Source organism: Plecotus auritus (genome assembly GCF_963455305.1).
Source record: "Plecotus auritus genome assembly, chromosome: 8".
Taxonomy (NCBI): Eukaryota; Metazoa; Chordata; class Mammalia; order Chiroptera; family Vespertilionidae; genus Plecotus; species Plecotus auritus.
In genome coordinates this window covers 86570594-86597428 of record NC_137782.1, presented here as the reverse complement: position 1 = coordinate 86597428, position 26835 = coordinate 86570594, and the positions used below count along the sequence as shown (strand labels likewise).

Below are 26835 nucleotides of genomic sequence, written 5' to 3'. Positions count from 1 at the left end.
TTATTTTTCATTTTTTAAAATTCTTTATTGTTAAAAGTTTTTCATATGTCTTCCTTTTCCCCCCTTGACCTCTCCCCACCTGCTCCCACCCACCAGCACATGCCCCCACACCCCTATTGTTTGTTGGTCATGCTCATATATATGGATACAAGTCCTCTGGTTGATCTCTTATCCCACCCACCCCTCACTTTCCCTCTGAGGTTTGATGCTTCTCTGTCTCTGGATCTATTTTTGTTCGTCAGTTTATGTTGTTCATTATATTCTACAAACGAGTGAGATCATGTGATATTTATCTTTCTCTGACTGGCTTATTTCGATTAGCATAATGCTCTCCAGGTCCATTCATGCTGTTGCAAATGGTAAAAGTTCTTTCTTTTTTACAGCAGCATAGTATTCCATTGTGTAGATGTACCACTCATCTACTGATGGGCACTTAGGCTGTTTCCAAATCTTAGCTTCTATAAATTGTGCTGCTATGGACATAGGAGTGTACCTGTTGTTTTTTTGTTTTGTTTTGTTTTGTTTTTTTTATTAGCAGTTAACATAAGCAGCACCTGCCTCTATTCCAGAGCTTTTATTAATATGTTAAAAGATAAAAAAGCCTAAAGCCAAATAATTTGCCTAAGATCAGGCTATCAGCATTTCATTTAACCATTTAATACTTTGCAATTTTGTACACTGATTAATCTCCATTATTTCCAAAAGACAAACAATGGAATTCCTTTATCATGCTAGGATAAGAGACAAAGGTAATGTCATGGTTCATAACATTATGGTCCTATATTATGTTTTTTTTTATGTAGTACTGCCCATTATAATTAAGTGAATGAAAATGGGAATCAACATGGTCCTTCACTCATCCAACAAATATTTGTGGATCTTCAACAATATGCATGTACTGCACTTCACAGAAAGAAAATTTTGCTTCTACCCTATGTACATCTCCTTAGATATTGGACAAGTATGACATTTTAAAATCAAATTGTTTATGGGTATAGAATTTCATTAGTATAAGATGAGGAGTTATGAAGATGGATGTGGTTATGGTTGCACAACATTATCAATGTACTTAACTGTACATTAAAAAATGGTTAATATGGCAAATTTTGTTATGTATATTTTAAAAATTAGAAAAACAAAAACAAAACAAGATCAGATGTACAGAAAGAATAAGAATCAACTTTAGAGTTTTAAAAGGAACCAGATAAATATAAAAAAAATAACTACTTCATGCAGTGTATGCTGCAGGCCCTGCAAACAGAGCCAAAATATACGTCCCACCCAATCATGTCTTCTAGATCTGTTCTACACACTTCTAAGTCAGATTTATTCGCCACATTGTTTACAATGTGCTCTGGATTACAAATACTACAAATAAAATACATCTAACTTAATTATCAGGGTACTTTATTAAGTACAGAAGGATTTGCTAAAAAATTTACATTCATATGAGTAATTTAAAATAGATTTCTCGTGACAAATAAGTTTAACCAGAAACTGGTAATAGTGATTGTCCTCTTAAAAAGAAACTAGGGGGGAGAAACCAAGATGGTGGCATAGGTAAACACCTGAACTTGCTGCCGTACACAACCACTTCAAAACTACAACTAAAAGACAAAATGGACATCATCCAGAACCACAGGAAGTCTGGCTAAGTGGAAATTCTACAACTAGAAGGGAAGAGAAAAGCACACCGAGACTCAGAGGAGCTACGGAAGTAAAGTCCAGAGGTACAGAGGCGCGTGCGGAGAGGGCTGGCAACAGAGTACGCGGCTGGCTTTTTCAATCCGCAGGGAGACACAAGCACCCAACTGCTCTGAACTCCAGTTCTGGGCAAGACTCTGGGGAGCCAGACTCATACGGGTCTGGCAGCGGGCGGAACTCGAGGGCGGCTTTCTCTCAGAGGTGCTTGCAGCGATTGCCGGGGGACACTGAGACCCAGGGGCCTCTTAGGGCAGGGCTGACAGGAAGCCATTGCTGTTTGCTCCACCCTGAGATTCCGCCTCATCCAAGCTGAGTGCAGAGGCTTTTGCATATGAATGGCATGGTCCTTTGAAATCTAAACTTACCTAACAAACTGCAGCTGAGTCAGTGAGACCCAGAATATCCAAAAGAAGGCCCAAGGCCCCGCAGCAGCTTGCATTGCTTCACAGCTGGGCCTCATCTGGGCACCTCCAAAACCCAAACAAAGAAGAGGAATCTGCAGATCTCTCCGTGGCTCCTGCTGGGTGGCCTCAGGCAGAGGCTAAATTAGCACCTCCTTGGAGATCCAAGAGCCAGTGTACCCAGGGGTCAGAGTAGGACCATCCAGATTACAACTCCTCAGATCCATAAGGGACACATTCAGGGGGCAGACTCAGTGAGCACCAAAGCCCCACTGAAGCAAGTCTTGTCTCATAAGGTGGTGTCTCCAGCACAGAAGTTCTCCCATCGTAGACACAGCTGATCCTCACAGCCAATTGGCCTGGAGGTCAATTCCTCCCAGTGATACCAACAACAATCAAGGCTTAACTACAAGACTGTGCACACAGCCCACAAAGGGGTGCACCAAGAGTGTACACCTCAGGTAACTGGGGAGGCTGAGCCACCGGGCCCTATAGGACACCTAACACACAAAGCCACTCTATCAACTCAGGGAAGCAGCCAAATGTGGAGACAAAGAAACAGGTCACAAATGAAAGAAATGGAGGAAAGGAAACGACTGGATAGAGTTCAAAACCACGGTTATAAGATTTTTCAAGAATTTTCTAGAAAAGGCCGATAAATTTAGAGAGAACCTCGAGGATATGAAAAAGGACCAACTAGCCCTAGCTGGCTTGGCTCAGTGGATAGAGCGTCAGCCTGCAAACTGAAGGGTCCCAGGTTCAATTCTGGCCAAGGTCACATGCCTGGGTTGCAGGCTCAATCCCCAGTAGGGGGCATGTGGGAGGCAGCCAATTATCTCTCATCATTAATGTTTCTATCTCTCTCTCCTTCTCCCTTCCTCTCTGAAATCAATAAAGAAATATATTTTAAAAAGAAAAAAAAAAAAAAGAACCAACTAGAAATTAAGCATACACTGACTGAAATAAAAAATAATATACAGAGATCCAACAGCAGACTAGAGGATTGCAAGAATGAAGTCAAAGATTTGAAATACAAAGAAGCAAAAAACACTCAGCCGGAAAAGCAAAAAGAAAAAAGAATCCAAAAATATGAAGATAGTGTAAGGAGCCTTTGGGACAACCTCAAGTGTACCAACATCCTAATTATGGGGGTGCCAGAAGAAGAGAGAGAGCAAGATACTGAAAACCTATTTGAAGAAATAATGACAGAAAACTTCCCCCACCTGGTGAAAGAAATAGACTTACATGTCCAGGAAGCGCACAGAATCCCAAACAAAAGGAATCCAAAGAGGACCACACCAAGAGACATCATAATTAAAATGCCAAGAGCAAAAGACAAACAGAGAATATTAAAAGCAGCAAGAGAAAAACAGTTAGTTACCTACAAGGGAGCACCCATACGATTGTCAGCTGATTTCTCAACAGAAACTATGCAGGCCAGACGGGAGTGGCAAGAAATATTCAAAGTGATGAACAGCAAGAACCTACAACCAAGATTACTCTACCCAGCAAAGCTATCATTCAGAAGTGAAGGTCAGATAAAGAGCTTCACAGATAAGAAAAAGCTAACGGAGTTCATCACCGCCAAATCAGTATTATATGAAATGCTGAAAGGTATTCTTTAAGAAAAGGAAGAAGAAAAAGGTAAAGATAAAAATTATGAACAACAAATACATGTATATCAACAAGTGAATCTACAAATCAAGTGAATAAAAAATCTGATGAACAGAATAAACTGGTGAATATAATAGAATCAGGGGCATAGAAAGGGAGTGGACTGACAATCCTAGAGGGGAAAGGGGTGTGGGGGGTGTGGGAAGAGACTGGACAAAAATCGTACACCTATGGATGAGGACAGTGCGGGGGGGGAGGGCGGTAAGGGCATGGAGTGGGAACCGGGTGGAGGGGAGCTATGGGGGGGGGGAAAGAGAAACAACTGTAATAATCTGAACAATAAAGATTAAAAAAATAAATAAAATAAAAAAGAAACAAAAAAGAAACTAGGAGGATAAGGAATAGAATTTTTGGATTATGAATTTGCAAATGGTACAAATACAGTAGATCTGCCCAAACCGGTTTGGCTCAGTGGATAGAGCGTCGGCCTGCGGACTGAAGGGTCCCGGGTTCGATTCCGGTCAAGGGCATGTACCTTGATTGCGGGCACATCCCCAGTGGGGGGTGTGCGGGAGGCAGCTGATCGATGTTTCTCTCTCATCGATGTTTCTGGCTCTCTATCCCTCTCCCTTCCTCTCTGTAAAATATCAATAAAATATATTTAAAAAAAAATACAGTAGATCCTCGGGTTACATCGGAGATCCGTTCCTACGGCGCGACATAACTCAATTTTTGTTGTAAATTGGAACCCACCTACATAAGCACCTACGTCACTCACATGGAGCACATACGCAGCAGTAATGAAGTGAAACAGTAAAAAAAAATTTTAAAGAAAGATAACAATTCCTGACCTTTACTTGTGGTAAATCCTATCTAATAAAAGAGTAATATGCAAATTAACCATCACTCTGCTAACCCACAAGCCATGCCCACAAAGCCAATCAGGAGTGAGTATGCAAATTAACCCAACCAAGATGGCTGCGGCCACGGAGAAAGCAGGAGGGAGGCTTGGATTTCCCTGGCGATGGAGGAAGCCAAGCTTTCCGCACACCCTGGCTGGCCCAGGCCTCCACTTCAGGCTACAAAGTTTCAATTATAGAAGATAAATAAATCCCAACAAAAATGGCAGCAGCCACGGAGCTGGAGAGAGCAGGAGGCTAGGGTTGCCACCGGCGATGGAGGAAGCTAAGCTTCTGCAGCCCTGGCCTGCTTTGGCCTCCGCTTAAGGCTACAAAGTTTCAATTATAGAAGATAAATAAATCCCAACAGAAACGACTGCCGCCACAGAGCGAGCAGAAGGCTTGGCTCCGTTCCAGGCTACAAAGTTTCAGTTGTAGAAGATAAATATACCCCAGATACGAGGGCCTCCGCTTGGGTCGCCGAGGCGGTGGCCGGCCTGCAAACCAGCACAGGCCCCTCACCCAGGCCGCGCCTCGCCCCAAGGGAACCCCCACCCTGATTTGGGACACCCTTCAGGGCAAACCAGCTCGCCCCCACCCGGGCACAGGCCTCTATCCTATCTAATAAAAGAGTAATATGCAGATTGACCATCACTCCAACACACAAGATGGCTGCCCCTATGTGGTTAAAGAGCCTGCCCCCATGTGGACACAAGATGGCTGTGACAAGATGGCCAGCAGGGGAGGGCAGTTGGGAGGGACCATGCCTGCAAGGAAGAGCAGTTGTGGGCAATCAGGGCATAGGGGAGGGAAGATGGGAGGGACCAGGCCTACAAGGGAGGGCAGTTGGGGGCAATCAAGCCTGCAGGGGAGGGCAGTTAGGGGTGACCAGGCCGGCAGAGGAGGGAAGTTGGGGGCAAACAGGCTGGCAGGGGAGCAGTTAGACATCAATCAGGCTGGCAGGGGAGAGGTTAGGGGTGATCAGGCTGGCAGGCAGAAGCGGTTAGGTGCAATCAGGAAGGCAGGCAGGCAGGCGAGCAGTTGGGAGCTAGCAGTCCTGGATTGTGAGAGGGATGTCCGACTGCCCGTTTAGACCCACCGGGATCAGGTCTAAATGGGCAGTCGGACATCCCTCGAGGGGTCCCAGATTGGAGAGGGTGCAGGCTGGTGCACCGGGCCTCTAGTAAATAATAAAAAACATAAAGCACATACGTATGTATATACGACGAAATGATGGAACTTTTTTTTTTATAAATAAATGGGAGATGGCGACGTAACCATGAAATGACGTACGTCGAGTCCAATGCAACCCGAGGACTGCCTGTACAGGAAAATCATTCCCTTACTGGACTAAGGTCTATTAGGTCACATCCAAAACATATTTTTAACCTGTTCACTTTTTATCTACTCCAAGTCACCTCTCCTGTCACCTAGATGACAGCATGCCTCCCTCTCCTCTCAGCTTCTCCTTCCATGGTCAACACAGCAGTCAGTGTGATCTTTCAAAGCACAAACATGCTACCACCTGCCCCACATTTTAAAAAATCTTACCTGGTGTCTTGCTTTGCTTGCTTATAAGCTTAAGCCACAGTGGCCTTCTTTGGCAGTTTCCTGAGCATCCCACCCTCTTTCATGACTCTGGAACTTTGCATATGCTGTTCCCTCTACTTGGAACGCTCTCTGCCACAATTACTACCTAGCTAAAAATCTGCTTCTCCTTCAGGCCTCAGCTGAAATGTCTCTTCTTTGGAAAGAAATTCTCAGATTCCTTGATCTGATTATATCTTCACTTCATTATTCTCTCTCCTAGCACTCTGTTGTGTTCTTTCATAGCATGTATCCCAATTTGGTCTATCTGTCTTCTCCATTAGACTGTGAGGGCCATAGTGACAGAAATCTTGACTACTGTGTTTACAATTGAAATACCAGAGCCATTTATCAGCATATAATTGTTCAATACATATTTGTTGAGTGAATGAATGAAAGAATGTCTCAGGAACTTCCTTTTAGGACTTTAGATTTACTGCAAATCTGTTGTGGTTCAGTCCCACATTCTAAAAAGACTTCTCTGTATCCATCCTTAAACACTGTAGCTGAAAGTGTTCCTGTTGTTCTGTAAGCTCCACTATGCTACTGATTTGAATATCCAAGTAACTGATAAAAACATTGTACTTAACAAGACCAAAGATGAAACCTCAGGTCACATATAACTTCTCTCTAGGTTGAGATCTGAATACCTCACTTCTGATTTAGAATTTGGTGTCTTTAAGACACTTTTGTGTCTAACTCTTCATCAAATCACGGGGACCTCTGAAGTTTGTTATACAGACCAGATGCTTAGCTCTAACTAGTCTATAAATCTAGAGACTTCTCACGTCCAATCTGTAGCCTTTTGTAGCCCTAGTTCTCAATGACCTTCACTCAAGCTACTGGAATCACTACTGTTCCTGCTAAGTTTACAAAATACCCATCCTCTCATCCTATAAATGAAAGCAAGCAGTGGAAACCATACATTTCAGTTTGTTAGGGTTTTTATTTGCTCAAGTCTCAACTCTTTTTGATTTACCCTAATATCTTTCAAGTCATATCAGTCAAATAAGAAATATTTATCGAGCATGTACCATATGCCAAGCACTACCTGAATCCCAGAAGAGATAGCCATGATCAATACAAATCCCTTTAATACTGTATAACCAGACTCAGAATTAAAAAAAGTCACATCTAAAAACTGATGTAAGATTATCTTTCAATATCACATTTCTTAAAGTTTTAAAATATGAATTTTATCAAAACTTACACATCAGACTGGTTTTGTTCATATAAAGATTTCATCTCCTCCAGAACTTGCCTGAGTCCATCCTCCTGGAATATACAAAATGATATTGGTCCATATTCACTAATTCTCTCATCAAGTCTGCAGCAATATTCTATCTATACTATGTTTATATTTGATTTACATATCTTATCAAAAAGCAAGTCCTTTCACACCTACTATGATGGCTATAAGTGTTGGCAAGGATGGGTAGAAATTAGAGCCCTCATACATTGCAGGTAGGAATGCAAAATGGTACACAGCACTGGAAAAAAATCTAATGGTTCCTCAAAAAAGATAAACATATTACCATATTAGCCAGCAATTCCACTCCTAGGCATATACTCAAGAGAATTAAAAACATAATCTTACAAAAACATGTACACAAATGTTTAAAACAGTACTATTCATTATAGCCAAAAAGTGGAGTGGATTCTCTGATGAACTGATAAACCAAATATGGTATATCCATTTGATGGAATATTATTTGGCCATAAAAAGCAATGCAGTTAGCCCATGGACACAGACAACAGTGTGATGATGATCTGAGAGAGACGGGGCACAGTTGGTGGAGGTAGATAAAAAGGGTGAGAATCAGGGACAACAAAAAGCATCCTATCTAATAAATGAGTAATATGCAAATTGACCATCACTCCAACACAAGATGGCTGTTTCCATGTGGTCAAAGATGGCTGCCTCCATGTGGACACAAGATGGCCGCGACAAGATGGCCAGCAGAGGAGGGCGGTTAGGAGGGACCAGGTCTGCAAGGGAGGGCAGTTGTGGGCGATCAGGCCAGCAGGGGATGACAGTTGGGAGGGACCAGGCCTGCAAAGGAAGGCAGTTGTGGGCGATCAAGACTGCAGGGGAGGGCAGTTAGGGGTGACCAGGCCGGCAAAGGAGGGAAGTTGGGGGCAACCAGGCCTGCAGGGAAGGGCAGTTGGGGGAGACCCAGGCCTGCAGGGGAGAGCAGTTCGGGGGGAGACCAGGCCTGCAGGGGAGGGCAGTTGGGGGGGGACCCAGGCCTGCAGGGGAGGGCAGTTAAGGGTGACCAGGCCTGCAGGGGAGGGCAGTTAGGGGCAATCAGGCTGGCAGGGGAGCAGTTAGGCATCAATCAGGCTGGCAGGGGAGTAGTTAGGGGGTGATCAGGCTGGCAGGCAGAAGCGGTTAGGGGCAATCAGGAAGGCAAGCAGTTGGGAGCCAGCAGTCCTGGATTGTGAGAGGGATGTCCGACTGCCAGGTAGGATCGGGCCTAAACAAGCAGTCGGACATCCCTCGAGGGGTTCCAGATTGGAGAGGGTGCAGGCTGGGCTGAGGGACACCCCACCCCGCTGTGCACGAATTTCATGCACTGGGCTTCTAGTAATAGAATGAAAACAAAACAAAACAAAACCAAAAAAAGCGATGCAGTATATGCATCAACATGAATCAACCTTGAAAACATTACACTAAGTGAAACAAACCAGGCACAAAGGACAAATATTGTATGAGTCCACTTATCTGAAGTATCTAGAACAGAGACAGAAAGCACATTAGAACTCACCAGGGACTGGGGGAGATGGAAATGGGAAGTTACTGCTTAATGGTTACAAAGTTTCTGTTTGGGGCGATTAAAAAGTTTTGAATACAGCCGAAACCGGTTTGGCTCAGTGGATAGAGCGTCGGCCTGCGGACTCAAGGGTCCCGGGTTCGATTCCGGTCAAGGGCATGTACCTTGGTTGCGGGCACATCCCCAGTGGGAGGTGTGCAGGAGGCAGCTGATCGATGTTTCTGGCTCTCTATCCCTCTCCCTTCCTCTCTGTGAAATATCAATAAAATATATTTAAAAAAAAAAAAAAAAAAAAAAAAAAAAAGTTTTGAATACAGGGGTGATAGCTGTACAACAATGTGAATGTAATTAATATTAGTGAAGTATACACTTCGAAAGATTTAAATGGTTAATCTTGTTATGTATTTTTCACCACAATAAAAAAACAAAACAAGCCAAAACCGGTTTGGCTCAGTGGATAGAGCGTCGGCCTGCGGACTGAAGGGTCCCGGGTTCGATTCCGGTCAAGGGCATGTACCTTGGTTGCGGGCACATCCCCGGTGGGAGGTGTGCAGGAGGCAGCTGATCGATGTTTCTCTCTCATCGATGTTTCTAGCTCTCTATCCTTCTCCCTTCCTCTCTGTAAAATATCAATAAAATATATTAAAAAAAAAAAAGACACTTAAAAAAAAAACAAAAACAGGAAAACAATGAAAAGAATTACTGACTACAGAACCAATACACTAGTTTAGGATAATCTAAAACTATACTGAGCAAAAGTCAGACACAAAGGAGTTCAGACTGTATGTTCCCAAATGGCCCTTTTCAGATAAAGTTTGCAACTCCTGGCACACTGAATCCAGATATATGCAAAGAGGGCAAATATACTCAGTATTCATGGAAAAGTAAATCCATGTTGCCTCAGGCTACATGTGGGAAGTAGCAAGTAGCTACAAAAGGTAAAAACGAACCCTTGGGGTGACAGAAATCTTGATTGGGGTGCTGCTTATAAGGATGTACATATTTGTCAAAAGTCAAAAACCTGTTAAAATGTGTATTTTATTGTATATAAATTATACCTCAATAAAACGGATGGTAAAAAAAATATCAATAGTCCTACAGAATAAGGCATGACAAAAGTATGTAAATAATTTACTATTTATTGAAAAATGGTCTTAAAATGTTACTAACAAAGAACAGTGTTTTGGTTTGTACTGAAAGAATATAAAGACCAAAAGGAGTTTTTCTATTATCTACCTTGGGACAAATTTTTTAAAAACTTAAAAAATGTACTTGGAAGGATAAACAGAATAGTATTCTGAAATTCATAAACGTTACACATAGGTCTATCAACAATCCAAAAATAACTGGCCCATCTACAGGGTGTCCTCCCAAAGATGTATAAACATTATAAAGACAGTGTACTAAAATACATTTCATTTTTAAAATGTAATAGAATCTAAAGCTATCAGCCTTTAAAGTGTGTATACATTTTTTTTAAAAATATATTTTATTGATTTTTTACAGAGAGGAAGGGAGAGGGATAGAGAGTTAGAAACATCGATGAGAGAGAGACATTGATCAGCTGCCTCCTGCACACCCCCTACTGGGGATGTGCCCGCAACCAAGGTACATGCCCTTGACCGGAATCGAACCTGGGACCCTTCAGTCCGCAGGCCGACGCTCTATCCACTGAGCCAAACCGGTTAGGGCTGTATACATTTTTTGTGATACCCTATACTTACACATTCTACTTTTAGGGCCAAAATATATGCAAATGCAACTACAAATCAACTACTTAAGCCTTCTCAAATATAGGAAAAGATGTAATTCCTGATAAAAAATGTAAGACTTCTACCTTCTCTTCCCTTGGCTGGTTAAAAAGAGATCATGGAAAAGTCTGATTTATTAGAATTCAGCTAAATATACTTTTTTATCAGCAAATATTATTTTAAGGAATAGTTGAAACTCATATACAATTAATACATCTATAGGTATACAAAAGACCAGTGTAAAATAATTTTGTAAAAATACACAAGTTTTCACCCTAGCCAATTTGGCTCAGTGGATAGAGCATCAGCCTGCAGACTGAAGGGTTCTAGGTTCGATTCTGGTCAAGGGCATGTACCGCGTGGTTGTAAGCTCCTCCCTGGCCCGGGGCCCTGGTTGGGGCGTGTGCAGGAGGCAACCAATCAATGTGTTTCTCTTACATCGATGTTTCTGTCTTGCCCTCTCTCTTCCACTCTCTCTAAAAATCAATGGAAAAATATCTTCAGGCGAGGATTAAAAAAAGAAATAACACACAAAAACACAAGCTTTCGGACTTAGATTTATAGTGGGAATTGAATCCGTTTTGTGCCCTCACTTCAGGCTATAAGCCCCTGATCGCCCAAGATAATTTCCCTAAACACTCAAACTATTACCAGTTCTGCATATAGAAAGTGGGTAATCACCCCTGGCCTGTGTGGCTCAGTTGGTGGGAGCGTTGTCCCCTACAACCAAAAGGTGGCAGGTTTGATTCCCCATCAGGGTACATGCCCCATTATGGGCTCAATCTCCAGTAGGGGGCGTGCAGGAGGCAGCCAATCCTTGTTTCTCCCTCACATCAATGTTTCTCTCTTCCTGTCTCTCTAAAACCAACAAAAACGTTATCTATAAATAAATAAATGAATGAATGAATAAAAATTTTAAAAGAAAGTGGGTAATTATTTCAATTTGCTAATAAACACAGCACCTGACCACGAGGAATGCTGGAATGAACAAGAGAGTCTCTGCTCTAAACTTACTATCATTTCACTCAAAAGAATAATCGATTCTTGAAAGTCATGGGCCTATTGGCCCTCAGATCAATTCTCAGTCTGCCTCTGCTCAGCTGTGTCACAGTGACCAGCTTCCAAGGCTGAGTATTCCAGGCCGCTGAGTCACCTGAAAAAAGATGGGCTTGTTGGTAGAAGGCATGAATCCAACAGAAGGTGCAAAAGGCTCTCCACCAAACTAAGACATAGAAGAGTGATTTCACAGCCTCTAAGTCCCACTCCCCCAAAGTAGTAAAGCAACACTTACTTGCACACTCTGTATTGCATCCTCTCTACTGAACTTCCCAGTATTGTATTCTAACATTTAAAGGAGGTCAATGTCCTGAAGTTGAAACAACAGACTGGAATCTAGGAAACCTTTGTTCAAAGTGAGGCTCTGCCTCCAACATGCTGCAAGTTCAGACAATTCCCTTAACTTGGTCCATAATTTCTCTTGGCTGTTTCCTTATCTGCAAATGACCTAATTTTCAGACTAGGTGATCTTTAATGTTCAAAACAAAACTCACCTTCCCCCAAACACTCATCCCCCTGAACTCCATTGTTGTTTACTCAGCCACTTGAGAGAAGCCTCCCAAGATCCCAATTCCTCCCCCTCATTTATCCTTCCCATCTCCGCCCGGTTCTAATAATTACAAGTCTTGTTTGTTTTAAGTCATTAAGACCAACCACTCATTTCAGGGCCCACTGACTGGATGGTTTGGACCCTACAATTCTTCTTTTTTTTTTTTTTTTTAAATACATTTTATTGATTTTTTTTTACAGAGAAGAGGGATAGAGAGTTAGAAACATCGATGAGAGAGAGAAACATCGATCAGCTGCCTCCTGCACACTCCCCACTGGCTATGTGCCCGCAACCAAGGTACATGCCCTTGACCGGAATCAAACCTGGGACCCTTGAGTCCGCAGGCCAACGCTCTATCCACTGAGCCAAACCAGCTAGGGCTGGACCCTACAATTCTTTCACCTGGTCCATTATAACCACCCAGAACCATCTCTCTGCCTCCATTCTTTCTTATATCCAATCCATTCTCCACAGTGCTGCCATATCCTCAAAACCCCAAAAAGTACCCGATTGGTACTTGCCTATCTAAAATCCTTTACCAGCTTCCAAATGTCCTGAGTGAATATCAAACTCTCTTAGACCTGGAACCCACACACACCCTGCCACCCCTCCTATGCGATCCTGTGTCTCTGCTGTCTCTTTTGGCTGGGATGCCTCACACACCTCTCAGAGTGGTGACCTCCTCCTCCTCCTCCTCTACCCTAGCTCACACTGGAGTTTCTCTTCCACACCTCTTTAGTATAACTTTACACGTTGCCTTCTATGACCTGCTGCACGCCCCGCTCCCACCAGAGGGTGCCCTGGCATCCACACAGTGGCAAGGAATGTAGTCAAGTACAAAATTTGGAGTGCAGGTCTGAAGCCAGACTGTAAGGATTCAAATCCTTAGCTTTACTTTTTACTAACTGTCACCATGGGCAAAATAATCTCTCCCACTCTCCACATATTTAGCTGGAAAGAATGGAAAACAAAAGTTTAAACATCGCAGGATTACAATGAGAACAAGAGATCATGTAGATCAAGTGTTTCACACCCTGACTGGAGTAGTACCAATAAAAAATAGGAAAAAACATAACAGTTATTAGTAGCAGTGGCAGCAGCAGCAGTAAAAAGACTTAGTTACTACTGTGTCAAGTATTGTTCAGGGAACCTAAGTATAATACCATCTCACTGAGCCCTCTCTACACCAAGAACTGGATACTATTTTTATTATCATCCCCATTTTCCCAGAAGAGAAAACTGAGCACACAGAAAGCTTGAACAACTGACCCCAAGTCACCTGACAGGGCCAGAATCCCAGCCTGGCTCCAGAGGCTTAGCTTTTTTTAATTAAAAAAAAAAAATTTTAGCCCTAACCGGTTTGGCTCAGTGGATAGAGTGTCGGCCTGCGGACTGAAGGGTCCCAGGTTCGATTCCGGTCAAGGGCATGTACCTTGGTTGCGGGCACATACCCAGTAGGGAGTGTGCAGGAGGCAGCTGATCGATGTTTCTCTCTCATCGATGTTTCTAGTTCTCTATCCCTCTCCCTTCCTCTCTGTAAAAAATCAATAAAATGTATTTAAAAAAAAAATTTTAACCCTCACCCGAGGATATTTTTCCATTGATTTTTTAAAAATATATTTTATTAATTTTTTTACAGAGAGGAAGGGAGAGGGATAGAGAGCTAGAAACATCGATGAGAGAGAAACATAGATCAGCTGCCTCCTGCACACCCCCCACTGGGTATGTGCCCGCAACCAAGGTACATGCCCTTGACCGGAATCGAACCCGGGACCCTTCAGTCCACAGGCCGACGCTCTATTCACTGAGCCAAACCGGTTTCGGCTCCACTGATTTTTTTTTTAAAGAAATTGTGGAAGAGAGGGTGTGAGGGGAGGGAGGAGGGAGGAGGAAGAGAGAGAAACATAGCTGTGAGAGAGACACATTGATTGGTTGCCTCCTGCAAGCACCCTGACCTGGGGCTGGGGATGGAGCCTGCAACCAGGTTCTTGTCCTTGACCAGAATGGAACCCAGGAACCTTCAGTTCGCAGGCGGACGCTCTATCCACTGAGCACACAGGCTAGGGCAGAAGCCTAGCTTCTGCCTGCGTGCACAACAAATGCTAGATTATCAGGCAAGCAATAAACGTTTGGTTAAGCAAAGGAACAGCAATTCATTTATAGATTAAGAAATACTAAAGGAAGTAACTCATATAAAGAAATGCATCTAATTTCTGGGTGATAAAAGAACAAAGGGTTTCCTTTTCCTCCTATACTTTGGCCATGTTCCAAAATTTTTGTGCTGGACTTTGGAGTTCACCCCGTGAGAAAGTAAAGCCTCCAGGGAGGCTCAAGGGAGAATCCGGAGGGCGTCTTTTCGCCCTGCCGTCAGGCCCGGCCCCAACACGCCCATCCCGTCTACCCGGTCCCCCTCACATTGAAGGCCAGCAGCTGCCCTTCGGGCGCCCGGTGCAGCTCGCGGACCAGCTCAATGGCCCTATCGCAGAACATGGCGCAGTCGCCCCAGTCCCGTGGCCTCGTCAACTGCCCGCTTTCACGCCAAACGGTCGGTCAGCTCACGGCCGCAATTCTCAGACCCTCTAGTTCCGGGCCCCACAGCTCCTGATCTTAGCCTGCGCCTCTGATCGGCGCTTTGGCGCCAAACACGCCCAGCCAATAGGAGCACGCTGATGAGCCTCCTTGCCTACGGCGGCGGTAAAGGGACATTTCCCCCCACTGCGCAGCCTCCTACCAAAAGTCCTTCCCTGGCAAATAGGGGACAGTGGGAGGGCCTCCGTTGGAGCCTGTAAAATGAGATTTCTTTTCGAATTTCCAGGCGGTTAAGCAAGAAACTTTGAGGGCAGCACAGCTTCACATAAACGCATGTTGGTCAACTTCCTTTTCCCATTTGATTCATTCATTTCCATTTAGGTTCAAAGAGGTGCGCACTTTGAGGTTAAGGAAGGCTCAGCCCGGCCTGGCTCAGTGGTTGAGCGTAGGCCTAAGAACCAGGTTTCCCAGTCAGGGCACATGCCTGGGTTGCTAGCTGGATCCCCACTAGGGGGCGTGCAAGAAGCAGCTGATCAATGATTTGCTAGCTGGATCCCCACTAGGGGGCGTGCAAGAAGCAGCTGATCAATGATTATCATCAATGATGTGTTTTTTTTTAATATTTTTTATTGATTTTTACAGAGAGGAAGGGAGAGGGATAGAGAGCCAGAAACATCGATGAGAGAGAAACATCGATCAGATGCCTCCTGCACACCTCCCACTGGGGATGTGCCCGCAACCAATGTACATGCCCCTGACCGGAATCGAACCCGGGACCGTTCAGTCCGCAGGCCGACGCTCTATCCACTGAGCCAAACCGGTTTCAGCAATGATGTTTTTAAAAAATATATATATTTTATTGATTTTTTACAGAGAGGAAGGGAGAGGGATAGAGAGTTAGAAACATCGATCAGCTGCCTCCTGTACACCTCCTACTGGGGATGTGCCCGCAACCAAGGTACATGCCCTTGACCAGAATTGAACCGGGGACCTTTCAGTCCGCAGGCTGATGCTCTATCCACTGAGCCAAACTGGTTAGGTCTCATCAATAATGTTTCTCTCCTCTTTCCCTTCTTCTCTGAAATCAATAAAAAAAATATATTTTTTTAAAAAAAAGGAAGGCTCAGAAACTTGGTGTGCATTAACCTTATGACACGGCATTTCCTTTGTTTAGTTTTGCAGTGTGGGTGTTTTGTTTCATAGAAAAGGAAAAACAGCCCTGACCAGTTTGGCTCAGTGGATAGAGCGTTGCCTGTGGACTGAAGGGTCCCAGGTTCGATTCCGGTCAAGGGCATGTACCTTGGTTGTGGGCACACCCCCAGTGGGGGGTGTGCAAGAGGCAGCTGATCGATGTTTCTCTCTCATCGATGTTTCTGACTCTCTATCCCTCTCCCTTCCTCTCTGTAAAAAAATCAATAAAATATATTTAAAAAAAAAAAAGGAAAAACCAACTTTTCTGTGAAAGAGGACCTATTATGTGGTAAAGACGATGACATATTTCATTTGCTTCTCAGCATTAACCAACCCTAAGGTGGTATTTAAGACTCTTGGTACTGGTTAGGAAACAGAAGTTAGGTAACTTGCTTAAGGTCACACAGACCTTGTATTTAAGCTTTCAATTCCACAGTACCACTTTTGGTGTTAAAGCAGTCATTTTAAAACATTTGTAGCTTAAGGTCACACAGACCTTGTATTTAAGCTTTCAATTCCACAGTACCACTTTTGGTGTTAAAGCAGTCATTTTAAAACATTTGTAGCCCTAGCTGGTTTGGCTCAGTGGGTGGAGCATCAGCCTGCGGACCAAAGGGTCCTGGGTTCGATTCCGATCAAGAGCATGTCCCTTGGTTGCAGGCTCCTCCCCAGCCCAGACCTTGGTCAGGGCTCGTGTAAGAGGCAATCAATCAATGTGTATCTCTCATATAGATATTTCTCTCTGTCTTTCCCTCCTGCTTCCACTCAATGGGAAAAATATCCTTGGGTGAGGATTAAAAAAATATTGTAAATAGCTCTAGTCACAAGGTCTACAGAGAGGGAAAAATGCCCTAGAATCTAGGGCCTAGAAGATTATAACATCAATTCACACAGCCCTATTCTTATTTACATAATTATGGAAATTTTCATAACCATATAGAAGCAAAAGGTAAGAATTACTGCTATAGAAAATTCATTTTTGGCTATTTTTTTAAAAAGCAATATTTTTTAATGGGCAATATTACTTGGATTCATTCTAGCCAACCTGAGAAACTATGTTCCTCTTTTGCAAATATACAGTGGATGTATGATCTGACAAGTGAGCATGGGAATGGCCTCTTTACATTGAGTGTTATTTCCTTTTCAGCTCTGTAGTAAGGGATAATTTAGCTGAGGGTTTTTATTAAATACACAGTTCTATAGTGGACTGTGATCCAAAGATCAAAAGCATCCACAGCTTTCCTTTGCCATAAACCTTAATTTTGAACCTCAGGCCTGAGATTCACTTCCTTACCTATACAGTGGGGACAATGGTATCCACTTCTGAGGGGCTATGATGATTCTTTTTTTTTTTTCTTTTTTCTTTTTTTTTTTAATATATATTTTTTATTGATATTTTACAGAGAGGAAGGAAGAGGGATAGAGAGCTAGAAACATCAATGAGAGAGAAACATCGATCAGCTGCCTCCTGAACACCTCCCACTGGGGATGTGCCCGCAACCAGGGTACATGCCCTCAACCGGAATCGAACCTGGGACCCTTCAGTCCGCAGGCCGACGCTCTATCCACTGAGCCAAACCGATTTCGGCTATGATGATTCTTTATTCCTTCAGCAAATATTTATGAAGTGTCTATGTAGTAGACATTGTTTTAGACACTGAAGATAAAACAATGAACAAAGTCCTTGATCTTAGCCTATATTCTAGTGTGGGGAAACAGCAATACACAAATACAAATACATTGATAAATATATTAGTGAAAAGCTTGAAAAAAGGGAAAAAAAGGCGTTACAAATAAGCCAAGGAAGGTGAGCAGAGTGACGGTGAGAAGGCATCGGGATTCTGAGTTAGTGTTCAAAGAAGGCACAGACCTGAAGTGGGGAAGGGAGTAAGCCATTGGGAGGGCAGAAAATTCAGGCAGCAAGAATGTAGGGCAAAGGCCTACAAGGAGGGTTGTATGGTGGCTGGCACACATGCCACCCACACCCCTCCTGGGGGCCCCTGTATCAGCAAGGAGGCAGTGATGCTGGAGCAAGATGAGCAATGGAGAGGCTGTTGGCTAAGAGCAGATCCAGGGCTAGAGGCTCTTTCATAAACTTTGATTTTATTTTCAGTGAGATGGAGAGCCATTGAAGTGTTTTGAGTGAACAAGTGACAGGACTGAACCTAGGTTTTAAAAAAGACCTTTGTGGCAGCTGGGTTAAGTAGAAAGAAATGGGGCAAAGGTGGAAGCAGGAGATCACTTAGGTTATTAAAATAATCCAAGTGAGAGATGATGGCAGCTTGGTCCAGGTGACAAGAAGTGGGTGGATCCTAGATAGATTTTGAAGGGAGATCTGACAAGTGGTAAACGTGCTGTGGCAAAACAGGGGAGGAGTCGAGGATGATCCCAGGGTTTAACCTGAGGAACTGGAATGAGGGCCTTGTCACCTGAGGTGGGGAAGGTTATGGATGGAGCTGGGGTGGGAGAAGGGTAGAGAGCTCAGCTTTGAATATAATTTTAGGTGCCTGTAGGATATGGACAAGAGATACAAATGCAGGTGTCACCAATGTGGTATTTAAAGCCTGGATAACACCACTCACAAAGTAAGTGTTGGTCCAAGAGTTGAGGACTCTGTGGGCAAGGCCTGGTACCAAGGACACAGTTCCCCTTACTCTCATATCTCCAGCCCTACCTTCCTAGCTTTTTTTTTTTTTTTCTATTAAAAAGGATTCAATGAGTGTTAAAGTAAAAGAAAATTATTTACAGTTTAGTTGCTGGATTCCCAATCTCCAGTATGTGTTGCTATATCACTTTAAAGAATTCACCATTTATCCCTAACCAGTTTGGCTCAGTGGATAGAGCGTTGGCCTGTGGACTCAAAGGTCCCAGATTCGATTCCAGTCAAGGGCATGTACCTTGGTTGCGGGCACATCCCCAGTGGGAGGTGTGCAGGAGGCAGCTGATCGATGTTTCTCTCTCATCAATGTTTCTAACTCTCTATCTATTCCTCTCCCTTCCTCTCTGTAAAAAATCAATAAAATACATTTTAAAAAAAAAAGAATTTCTAATTGATCTTAAATTATCAGTTGCCAATAGTTTTCACTAACACAAATGTTGAAATCCCAAAAGTTACTTTGGAATAAATCTCTTGGTTGCAGATCGTTTGTAAAATAATAATACCATGTTAAAGGAAGCAAAAGCTATAAAACCAAATTTGTGACTCTGCTCTCTTATTTTCTTTTCTCTTTTTAGGATGGGTTGAATTATACTTAATTTGTCTTTCACAAATGGGAATTTATCTTTGAAGTAAGATTTCCCCCCACAGCTAATTCCAATTGTCTTTTTTTTTTAAAAATATTTTATTTTATTTTATTATTTTTTTTTTTTAAAAATATATTTTATTGATATTTCACAGAGAGGAAGGGAGAGGGATAGAGAGCTAGAAACATCGATGAGAGAGAAACATCGATCAGCTGCCTCCTGCACACCTCCCACTGGGGATGTGCCCGCAACCAAGGTACATGCCCTTGACCGGAATCGAACCTGGGACCCTTCAGTCCGCAGGCCTATCCACTGAGCCAAACCGGTTTCGGCTAATTCCAATTGTCTTATAAAAATATAAAATCTAATGCAGGTTTAAAAAAATAATTTCAGCCCTAGCTGGTTTGGCTCAATGGATAGAGCATCAGTCTGCGGACTGAGAGGTCCCAGGTTCGATTCCAGACAAGGGCACATGCCTGGGTTGCGGGCTTGATCCCCAGTAGGGGGCGTGCAAGAGGCAGCCAATCAATGATTCTCATCATTGATGTTTCTATCTCTCTCTCCCTCTCCCTTCCTCTCTAAAATCAATAAAATATATTTAAAAATAAAAAAATAAAAAATAAATAAAATATAATTTCAGCCCCAAAGCAAAAATTAAATATCTATACATTTGCTTCAAATTAAAATAAGACTACCTGGCCGAAACCGGTTTTGCTCAGTGGATAGAGCGTCAGCCTGCGGACTGAAAGGTCCTGGGTTCGATTCCGGTCAAGGGCATGTACCTTGGTTGCGGGCACATCCTCAGTGGAAGGTGTGCAGGAGGCAGCTGATCGATGTTTCTAGCTCTCTATCCCTCTCCCTTCCTCTCTGTGAAATATCAATAAAATATATTTTTAAAAAAATTATTTAAAATAAGACTCCTGAAAGCAAAAGTAAAGTCCTGGTGGGGGAATGGTTATAAATCATTAGAAAAGAATTGTTATTTGTTACCTTTTTCTTTTTGTTCTTCTATATCTTTACAAGGGCATTTCCAAGGAAAGATACAGATTGGGTTTCCAGTCTTGGGGGAGTCAGAAAGCCTAGGGTGGAAGCGGGGGGAACTAACTTTCTACTGCGGCTGCAGCTTGGTGGGTGCTCCCTTCCTGGCCAGCGTCCTCTCCGCTCAGGCCACTGATCTGTCGGACAATGCGGTTTCAGGGGAAGGAGCCCCCGCTCACGGGACCAAGCCCAGACTCCAGGAGCACCAATCAGCTGCTCAGCCGGCCTCGACCAGTGCGGTTACATCCGCCCTCTTCCAAGATGGCTTCCGATCGGCGCCGGGGACTCTGGGTGCGCTCTGCGCAGAGCCGGGGAGGAGGCGGGCCGGGGCGGGCCCGGCGGGAGCTGGGCGCTGATTGGCCCCCGCGGTCCGTAGCCGGCTGCGGCGACTAGGAGCTGGAATGTGAGGGGCGGCGGGCTCCCGGCGGCGGCATCTCCTGGAGCGGTGGCCACTGCGGCGCGGGAGGCGCGGAGAAGGCCAGCTGCGCTCGGTGGCCGGCCGTGACGGCCGCGGGATGAGGAAGCGGACGGAGCCAGTCGCCTTGGAGCATGAGCGCTGCGTCGCCTTGGGCTCGTCTTCCTCCGGCTTGACCGCCTCGGTGCTGGACGCCGACTGCCGCCTGAAGCGCAACTTGCGTTTAGCGGGCAAGGCGCCGGCTGAGCCGAGCTGCGCCGCCGACGCGGGCATGAAGCGAGCGCTAGGCAGGTGAGGTGAGGCCCCTCCATAAGTTACCGGCCTGCGGGAGCGCCCCACGCCTACCCTCCATCCTTCCGGAGGCCTCTTCTGACCTCCCGACGCCCTCCCCTTTCTGGTCCCTGAATCCCTGAATCCCTTTCCCAGGTCCCTACCCGCAGGAGCGCCCCTGCCAACTCCCCCTCTCCCCAAGCCCCCAAGTTGTCTTCAGGCCCCAACCCATCCAGCACTCTAAATCCAGCCCGCACCCCTACCCTTTCCCCGGTGAGCCATTAGGGACTCCTTCAGCAACGAGCTGGACGAGCGTCTCCCAGGGAGATGGAGTGGCTGGGAAATCACGACTCCGCGTGGGAGAGTAGGAGGATGGGGGGAGGTGTTCCCTGGGGAGGTGGGACGCGGAAGGGTGGGCGCCGGATCCCGAGAGCTTTGGCTCCACGCGGATCTCCTCCTCCTCCTTGGACTCAACCCAGCGCCCCTCTCACTAGGTTGGCGTGCACGGAAGCTGACGGATACCCGGTTTCTCACTTAGCGAATCCTTCTAGGGTAACTAGTTGTCAGGAGTGGCATTCTCTGATCGGAACTGCCCGACCTTTAGGGAAAAGTTAAATGGGCTGCTGTGTCCAAGGGAAAGGAAGGATGCTCCTCATTCCCAGCTGAAGGATGCTCCGCATTCCCAGCTGTCGTTAGCTCTGCAATTGGCTCCTAGTGCTTGAAATTTGTCCACTTAAGTGTCCTTGGGAATCTCCGTAATGTCGGGAAATCATTTGGTTGGGTTTTCCCTTTTGTAGATAAATACGTTTATGTAAAACTGATTTCAAAATTGACATAGTATATTAACATGACCAGATTTCTCTCCCATAAGCTGGTTTCTTAACCATCTGGCTGTAGAACATATCATTCATGGCAGTTTTGAAGTCCTGATATTTCATGGTGTTGGAAGAAGTTGGTGTATTCTCGTGCTGTATGAGAGTCATTGCAGGGCAAACTGGAATGCCCTTAATTGACATTGGGCACTTCAGTGTAAAATATTTATTCAAATAGTCCCTAAATATATCAATTGCCTAAAAGATCAGTATATTTAAAATATGAATGTTTGGATAAATAAAAACAGTAGCTCCTTAAAAATTCAATTTTATTTTTTAATCATGAAATTAAACTACATACTCCTCTAAGAAAGTGCTTTCCAAAGTTCTAGAGGTCAGGGAATGACAATATTTTTTATTACAAAATCATGATTAGCTTTAGTGCACTTTTATTAACAGGCTTAGCATAGCACTTAGGTAGGTTGGGAAATTCTTGAAAGAAATCAAATGGTGATGCACAGTAATGTTTGGAGAAACAATGCTGACTTGATACCTCCCTTGAAAGATGTACTATATTAAAAGGATTTGTATGGGGGACAAAAGAGAGACCTTCAAGTGGTGTTCCTGTCCTCTGGATAAACAAAAGGCTGTTAGGGGAATAAAAAGAAAAGCGGAGGGCAGAAAGGCCAAATTTGTGTGTTATACCATGGCTTCCTTCCCTGTTGCCTGTAATTCTGGGCATTATCCTGCTTTGTTTTCTCCTGTAGCCGGGTCTCTGCTCAACTGTCACCTCCTCGGAGAGGCCTTCCCAGACCAGCACATCCAAAAGAGCTTTCATGCCACCTCTAACCCCCTTACTCTGTTTATTTTGTTCTTCATTGCATTTATCACTTACCTGACCTAGTAATTGCCTGCATACTTGCTTTGTGGGTTGTCTCCTCCCTCATAAGAATGAGAGCAGGGATATTGTTTTCTCCATTTCTCATCTCCAGTGCCTGGCACATAGTAGGTGGGAGAAAATACTTGCTGAATTAATGACTAGGATAAATATGTAGAACTGGAATTGCTGGGCCAAGGTTGTGTGTTAACTTTGAAAGGTAACGCCAAAGTGCCTTCCAAAGAAGTTGTGGTTTGTGACTCCCTCCAGCAGTGTCAGCTACCAATCCAAATATTGATTAGTACCATGTATTTTTATCTATTCTATTTGATTGAAGAAAACAACATCTGGTTTGTAGCATTAATTTGCATTTCTTAATTGTGAGCTGGCAATTTTTGTGTGCTTTTATAAACTATTATATACCTTTGGGATTATTTACATCTTTTAAGATCCTTCTTTGTTTGTGGTCCTCCTGCACATTTCTTTTACCTCTATGGTGTACATGTTCAAATATACAAAAGTAGAGCAGACGATATAATGAACCTCCATGTATCCATCACTTCATTTCAACAGTTTTCCATATTTGTCTATCATGGAATCATTTATTCATCCTCTCCTCCATTTTTTGCAGGATGGGAGACTAGACTATTTAAAAATAAATGATTTCATCTATTAAAATAAATAAAGTTATTTCATCTATAAATATTTCATAGTATGTCTTGAACAAATAAGGACTTTTGAGATATAAATAACACCAATACTATTATTTATCAAAGTTAACAATTTATCTGTAATTAATTTACTATGATCTAATAGTCTACATACATCTTTACAGTTGTCTCAGAAATGTCTTCTTTAGGTTGATTTGTTTTAAAATCCTGTACATTTCTTAAGTTTATTCCTAGTTTTTTTTTTTTTTTTTGGTTGTGATTTGAAATAGGATCCTCTCTTATACTATATATTGTTATTAGTTGTTATAATTTGCAATTTACATAATCTTAATTTCTAGTAATTTTTGCAGTTGGTTCTCTTGGATTTTCCAGGTACATTATCTTGTCAGCTGCAAGCAATAAGAATTTTGTCCATTGTTTTCTAATTTATATGTCTCTTGTTTCTTTTTATTATTATTATATTGTATTTCCAGAACAAGGTTAAATAATAGGGATGATATTGGGTACCCTTGTCTTGTTCCTGACTTTAATGAGAATGTTTTTAGTGTTTTTGCCACACTAGTTATTTTACTAAGGGGTGTGTTGCTGTTTTTTGTTTTTTTTGTTTTAATATATTTTATTGATTTTTTTTACAGAGAGGAAGGGAAAGGGATAGAGTTAGAAATACCGATGAGAGAGAAGCATCATGAGAGAGAAACATCAATCAGCTGCCTCCTGCACACCCCCTACTGGGGATGTGCCCGCAACCAAGGTACATGCCCTTGACCAGAATCGAACCTGGGATCCTTCAGTCCACAGGCTGACGCTCTATCCACTGAGCCAAACTGGTTAGGGCTGCTGTTTTGTTTTTAATAAAAATTGGTTGTTGAATTTTATCAAATGCTGTTTTAGCATCTATGAAATAATCATATAGATTTTCTCCCATTTCAGTTATAGTAATAGACTTTATATTACTGAATCATCATCATTGAATCGTCAGTGATAACTCTGTTATTGTGTAGTCAGCTACATTCTATTTATTTTACTTGGTAGTTTAACACTATTATTTGTGAGAGTACTGTAATTTTCTTTTTAATGCCATTTTTATCAAGTTATTTCAGTATTTTCTATAGCTTTATTAAAAGCTTTTTCTTTCTCTTTGTTAGCCAGTTTAAATACTTTTGAAATGATCTGTTTCTTTAAATATTGGTAGAATTCCCCTATAAAACTACCTATTTTTTAGAATATAAGCAACTTGAATAACTATTACAGTTTCTTACGTTATTTCTTTCTGGGTTCGTTTTGGTAATTTATATGCTCATAGAAAATCATTAGTTATGTTCAGATTTTCCTCTGTAACTGGGGCTATTTCCCTAGTCTGGTTCCCCATTTTGTGTAGCTCCCTCCTCTTTTCCCCCCTTGATTTAGGCTATGTGTCAATGTAAGAAACATTAAACTTGTGAAGAATTTTTGTGAGTTTATTTGAGTCAAGCTGTCGACAATTGCTGGGAAGCAAAATCTCAACAGACTGAGATGATGCTCCAGAGAATAGCAGTTTTGCACCTTATTTTATACATAACCATCAAAAGAGGAGATGTAAGTGGGTTACATGAAATCCATTGGTGATAGATTAGGGAGATGGAAGAAAGCAAAGTGGGGAAACCTCTTGGATTGTATGAAAAGTAAAATGATAGACACATACATCTTTTATATAGGTGGGTACAGGATAGTTAGCAGTCAACAACATGATAATAACAATGAAAGGCTCTGTGGCCTTCACACTGGTGCATTGGCTGTGCCCTGAGGGGTCTGGAAAAAGGGGAGTTGCCCTGACATTTCAAAGGAATGTTATTGTAGATGCAAAAAACAATACTAGTAAACTGGCTTAGTTAAGGTAAAGATGGACTTTTGCCAGGGAATATTCTAGCCTAGGACATGACTACCTGCCATAAATTGCTTTCAATTAAAAAGTTTTAATTTCAGACCATGCTTTGTGTTTACTTTAGGTCTCAGAGTTTACAAGGCTTTCTCTGAGCTTGTCAGGTTAGCATGTGGCACCTTTTTGTCCATACAGGTAATAATATACCTACTGCATACCCATGCACCTGTTATTGGATAAATCAGTGGGCCAGATTTCTCAGTCATGAGTGGGTGTGAGGTTCTTGGGGTACTGCTGAAGTAAGCATTTTCAGGAGCCCCCATGGGAGAATGAGATGTGGTAGAAGGCTTTATTTGCATAGAGTTACATTCCTCGGGTTGTAAAGTCCCATGTCCCTTAAACAAGTCCTGAAAGAGGTGCAGCAGCTGGGGTTCCAGCAGGGCCAAAAGCAATGCTAGTGTCCATCCAGAATGTCCATTCCAAGTTGCAGCTGGGGTCTGGACAGCATTAGACTAATTAAAGCCCATTAGTCCATTAGGTGGGCACAGGGGAGCACAGCCCCTGCAAAAGGAGAGCCAGGAGCCTGGCCTGCAAGTGCAAAGAGAGGGGACTTTTTTAGAAGTTTAAATATTCAGGTTTTTCACTCTTTCAGTGGCCATGCCTATTCTGGCCATTTAACCTGTTCCCAGGTGTGATTGACAAACAGCCACCTTCCACATCACTCAGACCTTACTGGACATGTGTCCAAACTGCCTTTGTCCTGTCCCCCATTGATCAGCAGGGAATAGACTTGGAGAATGTTAATTTACAGCTTTCTAGCAAAGCTATGTAAATGGCATGCCTATATTATCTAGTGTTCCCTTTACTCCTTTCCTGTTAAATAATAATCAGATTATTAACAATGGTATCACACATATCAAATATATATTATTTATTAATTCTGGGAGACCAGGATGATGCTGACAGCTGCAGAGAAGTGCTGAGAACTTGTTTTGTCTGAAGGAGGCAGCCGTTACTGTATTCTCTCCTGTTGTTGCCTGGCAGGAATGTGGGACCAGGGTGGCCAGATCTTCCAGTCTCTCCAGAAGACTAACTGGTTTGTGTGTGTGTGTGTGTGTGTGTGTGTGTGTGTGTGTGTGTGTGTGTGATCTCTGACTTTTAATTTAGTTTTTTTTCTTCTTTTTAATTCTCATCCAAGGAGTGAGGATATTTTTCCCATTTATTTTTTAGAGAAGTGGAAGGGGAGAGAGATAAAAGAGAGAGAGAGTGAAACATTGAGAGAGAGGCACGTCGATTGGTTGCCTTCTGCAATCTGCAACCCAGGTATGTGCTCTTGACGGGGAAGCGAACCCATTACCCTCCAGTGAGCAGGAAAACACTCTAACCACTGAGACACACTGGCCAGGGTGATCTCTAACTTTTTAAACATTGGCAACCAATTCAGAAGAAAACAACTTTGGAGGTCAAAATAAACCTAGTTTTGTTTTGTTTTTAAATTTCTGCATTTAAATTTCTGGTTATTCTTAAAGGTAAATGTTTATCTAACTCAACCTGCATTCCACGAGTGGAGAAACTATATATTAGTTTTGATTTGC

General features: G+C 43.1%; 2 protein-coding genes across 4 annotated transcripts in view; one reads left to right on the top strand and one right to left on the bottom strand.

Moving 5' to 3' along the window:
• GINS1 (GINS complex subunit 1) overlaps positions 1-20404 on the bottom strand; it is a 34625-nt gene extending 14221 nt beyond the window's left edge. Inside the window, exons 1-2 of one of the 2 annotated variants that reach the window (XM_080683442.1) lie at positions 20290-20404; positions 7416-7480 (exon numbers count right to left, since the gene is read on the bottom strand). In XM_080683442.1, the coding sequence (XP_080539568.1) occupies positions 7416-7450 (35 nt within the window). In that variant the 5' untranslated portion in view covers positions 7451-7480; positions 20290-20404. Of the gene's footprint in view, positions 1-7415; positions 7481-14751; positions 14966-20289 lie in introns of those variants that run through there. The other variant, XM_080683441.1, reaches the window with a different exon arrangement.
• A 243-nt stretch (positions 20405-20647) lies between these two features.
• ABHD12 (abhydrolase domain containing 12, lysophospholipase) overlaps positions 20648-26835 on the top strand; it is a 75142-nt gene continuing 68954 nt past the window's right edge. The window contains exon 1 of one of the 2 annotated variants that reach the window (XM_080685781.1): positions 20648-21043. In XM_080685781.1, the coding sequence (XP_080541907.1) occupies positions 20853-21043 (191 nt within the window). In that variant the 5' untranslated portion in view covers positions 20648-20852. Of the gene's footprint in view, positions 21049-26835 lie in introns of both variants that reach the window. The other variant, XM_080685782.1, reaches the window with a different exon arrangement.